We start from the raw sequence: 12,018 nt of genomic DNA on the forward strand, positions 1-12,018 counted from the left end.
TCACTCGCCACTGAGGAAGGACTAGTGTTGTCCGAAAGCTCTGGTTCTACTTCTGGCTGTTTACTTACGTTTACTTTTTAGCTGTTGCTTATGTATATGTATGTATTATATATACATATATATATATATATTATAATATATACTATAATATATATTATGATATATATTATCATATATATAATAATATATATTATCATATATAATTATATATATATTATATACGGTAAGTATTATACGTTTATATTAATTAGATATCTTCTCAATTTTTCAGTGTTTTTCTTTAATTCTCTTTTATCCACTTTCAACGCTGTTTGATTTAAAATCCACATACCATTCATGTCGTTGCTCTGCTTCGATCCCGTATTCATTTTGAGTCTCTCAGTGCTCGGTGGTCATATTTGACTTTCTTTTTAAATGTATCAAAGTGTGTTTAAAAAAGTTTTAAGCTCAGGTCTACAATTAGGCTACCCACTCCATTAAAGACCTGTTGCACTCTCATACCTTAAAAATCTTACCGGTAATTCATATCAACAATGTCAATACAACAATTACTTTTCTTAATACAATTTAGGAGGTGCGATTGCACGGTCTGCACCCCTCCCCCCATGCATCCGCTCAAAACTCAGGGTAGAAATTGTAGTAAATCAACATATTTCAATCATAGTAATGCTTCGTAGCACTGAGCATACAGTATATAAATATAAACAAACAGTTTAATGAGTAAATGATAGAAAGAGTGCTCTATTTTTGGAACAGATGAGGGCCGCACCAAAATATGTTTGCAGATACTGGTCAGTTTTAATAATACTTTTTACTGATGATCGACATCGGGCCGGCCGGAAAAGCAAGGGCTTTCAAACCAAAGATAGTGGGCCTAAATATAGTACGTGGGAAGCAAAGTATAGCGGACAGCAACAAAATTGCCATCATAATGCTTATGGCCCACGAGTCCCATTTTGCCCGTCTGTGATTTAACACGATGATTATTTTTATTCAAAGTAGGCCTATATTGTTTATTAATTCCCTTATCTTAAAAAGTAGAGTATTATTTCCCAAACACATATTTTATACAACTAACAGCAGAAGTATCAATGGTATTATAGAGATATAGTCTAAACTTAAAGCTCATTTATCACCAAGAACACGTACTCTAGACACACAGATGACTGTAACCTACTGTCGACTCACGCAAATATAAATTATTCTGAAAATCAAAAGTACTTTACAGGCGTGACATACGGAATTAACGAAAGCGGCAATGGCAGCTTTGACCAGTCATGCCTACGGATGACTGCACTTTTCGTAATAATTTTACACAATAAATCCGATTTTTTTTCCGAACTATAAAATTTCTTTCAAGTAGCCGATCCGAAGCGTGACTAAAATAAAAAAAGTTTTCATATTATACCTTAAATTATGTTATTAGATTACGTAAAATAACAGTAAGCTGATATTGATAAAGTAGCATGTGTCATTAAAGAATAACTGACATGAGCCTGTTCTAATATTATTGATGGAGATTTGATTGTGTATGACATTGGAAGCTGCAATATATTAAGATTTTCTTATAATCTTTAAACGATTCGATCTTTGGACTAGTATTATTAATATAAACCCAATTTATATTTCGACGTATTCAGAATTCATAGAGAGTCCCTTAAATTTCAATATTAGTTAGATATCATTATTAGACAAACTGTTTTGCAAGCAAAGGCCGTAGCTACTTCATACTTGACATAAGTGATTTCACGACCCGGGAGTAGTATTGTCGATAGAGGGAGCTCCACACCACATTAGTCATTCTCATGGTGTGCAGTAAGTGACGAGAAAAAACAGCTACCGAATGCTATTTGAAAAAAAAAAAAAAAATTGGCATAGAATTATTGATCGTCGATAAAATATTTGGATGCTGACGAAAACTTAGATTTATTAATTATAACATATAAACGGTAAGAATAAGCTAAATCAGCTTATCATGCCGACGTTTTCCCACCTGCTGATGCTTCTAAAACAATAAAACGTCAAATAAAATACAAAAATAATATATAATAAAATATAACATCAAATCTGCAGAAAGTGTTTCAGACTAAAAGTCCTGTCATTTTCTCGTTTTATGTTTCGTTATTATATTTAATTTTTCTTGTTTTTTTTCTGTATCTTGATTGACATCATGAGCGCACCTAAATACGATACCTTAATACCGACTATTTTGTTATATGTAACGGACTCTGGTAAAACCTTGTCGTCAAAAACGAGTCTTCAAATCAACAGTTAAAATTCCTATACACAGTATTAGTGCATGTTGGACTAAAAATATTATCATATCTTCGCCATTTATTATCCATTTTAATAATGTTTGCATCAATTATTATCTTTTGACCTAGCTAGATTACAAAGATCTTATGTAATTTTTATTATTTTTTGGAGACAAGAGACTGTAGGCCACAAATTAAAAAACATTGATAAACGACAAGAGTATTATACATACACAACATGGATGAATAGGTCACGTATTTGTCATTTTTAATAGTTGCTGATGAAGGAAAGTTAAGACATGTTTGAAATGCACTCGAGAGCCTGCTATATATGCTATTGTGATAGAGATAGTGCATTAAGGACGAAATTTGTTCAAGTATCTTGTAAAGTTTATTTGAAACATTGTTAAAGTACTGTACATTGAAAAGCTATCGCACTGGCCTGTGATAACCTCTTCTCATGCGCTGCTTAAACACACACGGCAAGTTTTTTAAATGTTGGTTCAAGAGGTTATTCCTGACATTTGAAGCAATCATTTTCAACAAAATCTAAAAATTCATAATTAGGTCCGTAAAACAGAAATGCAGAAATATGATAATTATTATGTTATTTGGCATGCAGTTCAGGTAAAATCTAATTGTCACTTGCGCGGTAGTGAGTTTCAAAGAACGAATTAAAAATTAATGAGTTCAAGATATATCATTGAATTAACTACAGGTAGACAAAAAATAGGGAAATAAGCATTTTTTTGCGAAAAATAGAAAGCATACAAAAGAAAAGACTTGTTAATTTCATGTAAGAATAGGCGTATATCTTTAGATATTTTTCTTCTATAATTGTTAAACAAAAAACTCCAGTTTTAAAAAAATCCGCTGGCTTCAACACTGCTTAATGTCAGTAATATCGTCACTGTCACTTGTGATTGGGTATACCCAATTGCGCACACCGGCCGGGTTCTGACCCTGTCCGTAAATTATGAAAATCTTACCATAATTAGTAATTAATCGTACTAAAAGTGTTAACTCTTAAACCATCCTTTTAGAATCAGTGAGATAGATTTGTACACCAAAAATGCACTCCCTTCGAGAGCAACACTCTAAAAACATTAACCTATTCTTCATTGCAAACCTAGAAGGGATTTGAATGTTTGTAAGAATAGAGACGCTTGTTTGTCTTTTTGTACAGTGTATGAGTTTGCGTTCCAATTAAGTGTACAACCAAAGATTGGCTAGATATTTATCTTCTTAAGCAACGTCTCAATCACTTTATTTGTGACAGTTACCGCCTCTGGGTCAACTTTTCATTTCATGAAATCGATGTGTATTTCCTCGGTATTCAGTTTCGGAGAGATATTTGAGCGCCAGGCTTCTAAGCACTTTATATAATTTGAACCTCTTTCGACGATCTAGTCGTCTTGTTTGATGTATCCAGTTGTATTCCAATACAGCATTCCTACTGTACTTAAAGGTTGCAAAGAAAACAGTTAAAGACACTTCCTAGTAGAACGCCAGATAAAATAAAACGTTGAAGTATAAAAGAGTGCATGTGCTGAACGCCGATAAAAAGTATGTAATACACAAATATTGCGAACAGTTGAAATCATGAGAAAATGTTAGTGTCCATGACATTTTAACCACTAAAAGTAAATTTTCAAATTATATTTTTACCATTTAAGTTTTGTTTAACTGTATGCATAAACAAATGGTGAAACATAACTGTGAACTTTTCGGCAATTGATGTGTCTTAAATATTGATTAGGCTTGCGCAATGTGGAGATGCTGTTGAGCAAATGTAAACTTAATTGAATTGAATCCATAGAATCTAGGCATTGACTTGGTAAATTGTAGTAATTAGCAGATCATGTTGCGGCGATGAGTGAAATGTATGTGATCTAAGATGGACCGATGACGAAGGGTTGGGCCGATGACGGAGACCTAGTTATTTTATTTTCTAGTTCCATTGGGTACCGTAACTGCTGCAGGCCTAAGTTTAGTCGGCACTACAGCCTGCTGATTAATTTAACATGTTTTGTTTTGGGGGTGATGCTGGTTGTACTATGAGAATTATAGGTTTATGCATATTTAAGGATTTAGCTAATAAGCAAAATTAAATATGTACAATCAAGCACAATATTGTTTATCACGTTTTAAAAATAAATAACATTTTTTAAATTTAACCTCATTTTTACAATAACCATATAAACTAATAAGATCATACATACAAAAAATGATGAATCAAACACGATTATTTTTACAGATTTTCTTTTGTAGCAGGGAGTATAGTTATGGCGTACCTATCTCTTTTACTTCCTCTATCAGTTTCTGACCATGGCTCTAAGTATCTATATGCAACATAGTTTCTATTCGTTGTTTATTCAGTTTTGATCCAGAAAAATGGTCGTAAAAGAATGCATTTCTGAATTTGAAATTATTATTAAGATTATGGAGGCATCCCTGCTAAGCTTTAAATACGTCATATGGGTAATGGAACTAATCTCGTAAAGCCGCTCGCATAAATGATTTCCATATCCAAGTATATGTGCCAGGCGCCTTATTACAAAATAATTGTCATACTAAATTGCAAATCACACAGGATTATGCCCGTACTGATTTAAACTACGTGCAAATCCTACAGTATTTATAGCCACAAAGAATGATATTATAGACTTATATGCTAAACTTTAAGATACTTGGAATGTCAACGGTATTGTTAAAATGATTGCATTCAGATACTGCAGTATTTACGACAATAAAGGCAAGCTTGATAAACGAAAACCAAGGAACACTAATCAATGTAATTGATATAAGCTATCGTTATTCAAATAATTAAAGTGACATCCCTGCGTACCGGCACAAGAGTTATTACCAGAAATATAATTAACCAATTCCTTTTATCAACATAATAGCGCTGATGGCACTGAGCACTTGTAGGTCAACCGTATTTGCAATTCGCCTGACAAAACATTTTTTTTGTTTTGTTTGTCAATCCTTACAAATAATTGAAATTAATTAAATTGCTTTAATGTTATTATTTGACTACAAAGATATCAGCCAATGATTATAATTTCTACATGCATTAGTAATAGAAAATGGCAACGATTATACGATACCCTACAGTATGAAGGCATAGACTACCGGTAGTATAAACAGATTGATTATAAAACATGGCGATTCACAAACTAATGGTATTTGGAGAGGCATTGGATGACAGAGTTCGACGACGAGCTACGAGGATCGACGGTATCGAGATTGGATCGCTGATGGTCTATAGTAATCAGANNNCAATCAATCAAGCAAGCAGGCAAACAATCATTTCCTTTTATTTTTCACACAATGTTCATATCTAAGTTCAATACAAAACAAATGAGATTGAAATAGAAATTAGAAATACACAATTCGATCACACATAAACAAAAAAGGTAGGCATATGCCTATTTAATGGTTGGATAACAGTAACCAATAATTACCAGCGATAACCGACAAGAAGTATATAGAATATCCGTGATAGCGTAAGAAGAGTGACGCCAATGATTGGAAATAACCAATATTAACGGCGATTACCAGAGCTTATAAAGTACCTAAGGATAATCGACTTAACCAGGGATGATAAACACTGATTATTGACACTAAACTAAAAATGACTGAGGAATGACCGACGATAACCAGGGATAATCGAGGATAGCCATGGATGATCGACAATAATCATAAGCTCGTTGATAAATAGCCGGTCAATAACCAGTAATGACCGACATGACAATTATACGATGACCAACAGCACAATAAGCCCGAGGGTATTACCACGGAGGAATTAGTTAATTCCTCCATGGAATTACCAAGGTGATGAACGAATGGACACAATGTGACAGACCGAGACTAGTGATGATGATGATAATAATAATAATAGTCAAAGTAGTCAAGAACGACTGGAAATAAATGAATGACGATAGCGCAAGATGACGGGCGAAAATATGAAATTACCAAATAGCCAGCAATCACCGATTGCATTGGATTGAATGTAAATGACGACGTTAATCAAGAATGACCAATGACAACTATAACAACCAAACTTAACAACGAATGACAGACCACAATCAGGGGTAGATGACGGCAAACATTAGATGACCGACTCATGTGATAATGGATCTTAAGTGGAAAACAAACACATGTATGACTGTGCATCAGAAGCTTCGTTGATAACTAATATGCACACGTGTGTGTAAAATTCATTAACGACCGTTCCTTACATATACGGCAGTACTAAAAAGTAATATTCTACCATAAAATAGCCACAGCTGCTTTCAACATGTGGTTTGACATGCATAAATGTTCATGGCATCATTCGTTATCTTGTTTTTTTTTTTGCATCCATAATTCATAATTTTATTTCTGCTCACATAAAGGGGACATTAGATGATTTTAACTACCTACGGTCTGTTCGACAGGCTATGCATGACCTACACATTAGAAATACAATGCGCACATTTTTGAAATAACTCTGTAATAAAATTGTATTTTTGCAAATTACGGTATTTTTCTGTCTGTAGATCTACATGTTTTTTTGTTTTTTTTTGTTTTTTTTTCGTTCTTTTTTTTTGTTTGTATTGTATTACTCTTATTGTCTTCCACGTCAATTTCTTTAGTAAAGCAACATCAAATAACTCGTGTCTATGAAGTTTCTTGTGAAAATTTTAAATAATTAGCATAATGATCTATGAGAACATTTTCAAAAGCATTTTGACAATACTAATTGTCAAATTTACCGAGTCCGAGTATGTGTTTTCATCTATCTGATTATTTTTGTATTACGAACTGTTTCTATTGTTCATGGAGTTTGAGAACTTATTATGTTGCAATCTAATTATATTCGTTCCTATTTTCAATCATTCTGTTTCTCCAATAAGTTAGCAAGCGATCAAGATATTTAGAGAAATAAAATCACATTGCGAAGACAATTACAAGCAGTAACGATGTAAATTAGTAAATCAACGAATATTTATGATACTGTAGATTTATTATTATTATTATTATGATTGCGTGCCATTTCACTTGCGGATGGGCCTAGATTAAAGTCATCTCTTTTTTTTCCATGATAGCTCAAGGGTTTAACCATCTTAAATTATATATTAAAAACAGTGTATTCTTGAATGCACTGATGTTCCACGCACAATCAACTTCGAAAATGAACGGATTTCGAACCTTCAAAGTATGAATTATTTATAGCATGTCACCACGGTATGTAGCAACCAAAGCGTGGAATGGTATACATACACACTCTTGATAAGTATTTTCACAATTAGGCCTAAGTCTCATTCTGTATAAAGCAATTACTAATCTCTCCTTATATCGTGTGTCAAAATTATACCTACAATTGACTATTATGTGATGTTTTGTGTCGAGCTTGTATAAATAATAGAATTGATTTGGATGTTGTCGTTGAAAACTTAAAAATATTAAGACATAATGAAGTCGTGCAAAGACTTAATTTTAAATCGCAATAAGTAGGGCAATAAAATCATATATGTGTACGTTGTTGCTATAGTAATAGGTTACACAAAATAATACGGAAGTATTATAATTTGAATGAAATATGAGCGCATATAAAAAAATAATTATCTCGTAATGTTTATCACTCAGGGTAGTGGAAAAAAATCAAAGTAGGCCCTCTACATGCATTTCACACTGGTAGACATTAACAGTAACCAGAATAATGAATTTTGTTTTAGTAACCAGACTATTATGAAAGAGTGTGGAGAACATAAGTATATCTGGTAACAGTTTACTTAACGGGTCTGAAGTCATTGGAATTGTCATATCATGCCCAATTGTAGTTGTCACAATAAATGTTATAGTATGGACAGCCTAACAGCCAATGTTAATTTCTAGTGTGGACTAGGATTGAAAATGTTAGGCTCTATGTATTGGACATAGCTAACAGCTTACAGAAAGGTCTATTTTATATATTGCACATTCTTCTGTTTGTATGCACTCAGTAATGGTATAGAAGGCCAAAGTACAGTCTAAAATATATTATTTATATAAATCAAGGATAAATAAAAGTGCCTATATATGATATAATATGATATAATTATATATGACTGGGATCTCCTTTATCCCCAGTCATTGCCAACATCTTCCTCGAAGAATTCGAACAGCTGGCTATTCATTCCGCCACCCGACAACCCAAACTTTGGCTACGATACGTCGATGACACATTTATCATTTGGCAGCACAGTAAGGTGCACCTAGATAGTCTTCTAGACCACCTGAACTCTCAGCACGGTGCTATCTTGTTTACCATGGAAGAGGAACACAATCGCTCTTTACCTTTCCTTGATGTTTTGGTCACCAGGCAGAACTCAGGCATTTTATCGCATTCAGTCTACCGCAAACCAACTCATACCAACAGATATTTGAATAAACGCTCGTTTCACCACCCATCTACCAAGAAAGGAGTTTGCAACACACTTATCAGAAGAGCACAAAGCATCAGTGACCGCAATTCCATCCAGAAAGAGATGCAACATGTAAAGGAAGCCCTGAAACTCAACGGTTATCACATGAGAGATTTGAAAATACACAAACGCAGCAATAGCCAAGATGACACGGAACCTAGAAAGTCTGTATGTTTACCATTTTTGGGACAGCTTTCTCACCGTATTCAACGCATTCTATAACTAGCCGATATTAAAGTTTTTCATAGTGCACCCAACAAACTATCAAGGACTCTTCAAACTCACAAGGATAAGCCACCAGCAAATAGCCAGCCAGGAGTTTATCGGATACCATGCGAATGCGGAAAGGCTTGCATTGGTGTAACAGGTCGTGATCTCCGTACCAGGCTCAAGGAACACCAAGGCCATGCCAGGAGAGGGGAACAACAGAAGTCATCTATAGTCATGCACTCCCACACACAACAACATCGTGTATGTTGGGATAAATCTGAACATACACGACTAAACCAGACCTAAACCAAATTTTTCCCGCCAAATATTTCCCTCTACACTGGAAACTATGCCATTGTTTTTGGCTTTCCTTCCCCCTGCTAGAACAATGCCACTGTCTTGGCTTTCTAGCCACGCCCCGCCCTTCTATTCAGACCGTGAATTTTATAGTCCAGTCCGAAATGTAGCAATATCAGAGGTTGCATTTTTTTTTTGCTATATTTGTTAAAAATTGGATATGATGTAGAGTTGACATTGATAAATCAAAAAAGTATGTGCAACATTTTTTTTTTCATACGTAAGGGGGGGTTGCCAGCAGTTTCAAAATGGCCGCCATTTTTTCCTAAAATTGTCACTAATATTGTATGTTTATGTTATTAAAATGCAGCATTCAATTGGAAATTCACTCATAACAATGACAAAAAAACTAAATATTGTACACATTTTTGAGCTATTACAATTTAAAATGGCTGCCATTTTCCATTATTTTAGCATACATATTAATATAATAATAACCGATCTGTACTGTAAAACAAAAACGTGTGATAGAGGTACTGCTTTTCTGACAAGACAGGTCTCAATTTACCATCTTCCATAACCCAGCCCAGTTTGCATGGATCAGGGATTTCTGGATGAATAACAGTATCCTGGCTCCATATATTGGCCTGCAGATGTACACGCATGATATGCTGATATAAGGCTCCTGCAGTTGGTGGCAGCTTATCTACACCTTGATTGTTTGGCAGAGTTTTGAATCTTTTCCATCGTAAAGTTGAGGCATCTTTAGCAGATACTTTCTTCGTCACGAGAAGACTGCACAAATTCCAGTATTCATGCCAAGCTGTGGAAGTCTTCTGAAGATCAATACAAACCAGTCTGTATCATTTCCAGATTCAGAGGCCACTTTTATGCCATGGAGAATCATTAGAGTATCAGCTTCTTCTTGTGTGCTTACAGCTGTTGTTGGAGGATGCTCGGGGGTGTTTGTTTTGACATCTTGCCGTGTGAATTGTGACCGCTGAAACCAGAAGAAGAGTGGCTCTTCAGCCAATATACGATCATCTTGGACCAGAAAGAGCAGTGACACTACCAGGCTTCCATGCTATCACCGGTTGTGATAAAAAATTTTAGGCCCGTAGCCAGGTTCTTTCAAGGGGGGTTTTCTGGGCGTAGTCCACGGTCAAAGCCCCGGTGGGGTCGGCGAAACCCCCAAAGCAAGGGGATTGGGATTTTTGTGCTTTATGGGTCTAAATAATGCTATAAAAGCAGATATGTTTGAAAAGGTCTTTGTCTGGGTGCGTCTGCAGTGCACCAGGTGGGTTGGAGGACTTATTTGGGAAATCTGAAGAGGGGGGTTCGCCAGAAATGAGGGAGGTTTGCTAGAAAAGGAGGGTTCTCCCGAACCATAAACCCCCCCCCCCCCTGGCTACGGGCCTGGTTCGCAAGGTATGGAAATCAAATTCCTGGAAAATGTCTTAAGATGTTTATGAAATCACCACCTCATGTTTACATGCTTTGGCCAAGCTTGGGATCATTTAATGTGAGAATGTGATGCAAGGAGTTTTTGTGTAGTCTTCTCTGAACGAAGAAAGTATCTGCTAATAGTGCCTCAATTTTACGATGGAAAAGATTCAAAACTCTGCCAAACAATCAAGGTGTAGATAAGCTGCCACCAACTGCTGGAGCCTTATATCAGCATATAATGCATGCACATCTGCAGGCCAATACATGGAGCCAGGATTCTGTTATTCATCCAGAAATCTAGCTCTATCACAGTTTTTGTACAGGTCGGTTATTATTATATTAATATGTATGAAAAAATCTAAAATAATGGAAAATGGAAGCCATTTTAAATTGTAATAGCTCAAAAATGTGTACAATATTTAGTTAACTGTTTCTGTCATTGTTATCAGTGGATTTCCAATTGAATACTGCATTTTAATGACATAAATTTACAATATTAGTGACAATTTTAGGAAAAAATGGCGGCCATTTTGAAACGGCTGGCAACCCCCCTTACGTATGAAAAAAAAAATGTTGCACATACTTTTTTACCGTATGTCTACTCTACATCATATCCAATTTTTAAAAAATATAGCAAAAAAAAATGCAACCAACCAAAGTTTGCTGGACTATTAGCTTTTGTATAGCTTTTCACTGGTAGGCTCAGCCTTTGTTTAGTTTTCTACCAATCAGCAGCAAGTCTTATCACTCAAACATATAAGTATTTCCCTGTTTGAGATCTCTGCAGATATTATTCTCCTGAAGACGGTTGAAGCAAGTCAACCGAAACGTCGAGATATTCTCAACCAACAACAACAGTTCTTTTCAGAACTATCACGTGGTGTACCGCAAGCATTTATTATAAATTATATTGTTTTTATAGTTATAGGCATACGATTTTTTTTTTCAAGAAACGAACATACAATGTTAAATTTAAATGATAGACCCTGTGCACAGTACATGTATATAAATATACATGATATAGGCCTAATAGTATTCATACAGTCTTATGATGTTGTATAATAATGCATAGTAACACGACAACGTTGATAGGCTGTACTTGCATTTAATGCTTCAGCTTTTCTACTCAATGGTAATGTTGCCATCTGCCGTAACAAAATACAGTACATTAAGGAATATTCATGTTCTGTAGGATCTTAAACATTTGAAATGTTGTTAGTTGTCATGTGAGTATTGACTAAAAGTGACATTATCATGTTGTAGGTATTTTACATAAGATTAAGCCACTGTAAAAAGCAACCACAATCGTTCGCACCATTGCCTGCGTTATGACGCGTTATATGTATCTTTGCTTCACG

General features: G+C 34.9%; 1 protein-coding gene across 1 annotated transcript; it reads left to right on the plus strand.

Annotated features, from left to right (window-relative positions):
• Nucleotides 1-5,419: 5,419 nt before the first annotated feature.
• Nucleotides 5,420-9,223, plus strand: LOC117108046. Its single transcript, XM_033249894.1, has 3 exons — nt 5,420-5,525; nt 8,373-8,875; nt 8,996-9,223. The coding sequence occupies exons 1-3, from the start codon at nt 5,420-5,422 to the stop codon at nt 9,221-9,223; spliced, it is 837 nt and encodes a 278-aa protein (XP_033105785.1).
• Nucleotides 9,224-12,018: the final 2,795 nt, after the last annotated feature.

Source organism: Anneissia japonica, unplaced genomic scaffold, assembly GCF_011630105.1.
Source record: "Anneissia japonica isolate Jap-2015-1 unplaced genomic scaffold, ASM1163010v1 scaffold287960_len3192837_cov198, whole genome shotgun sequence".
Lineage (NCBI taxonomy): Eukaryota > Metazoa > Echinodermata > Crinoidea > Comatulida > Comatulidae > Anneissia > Anneissia japonica.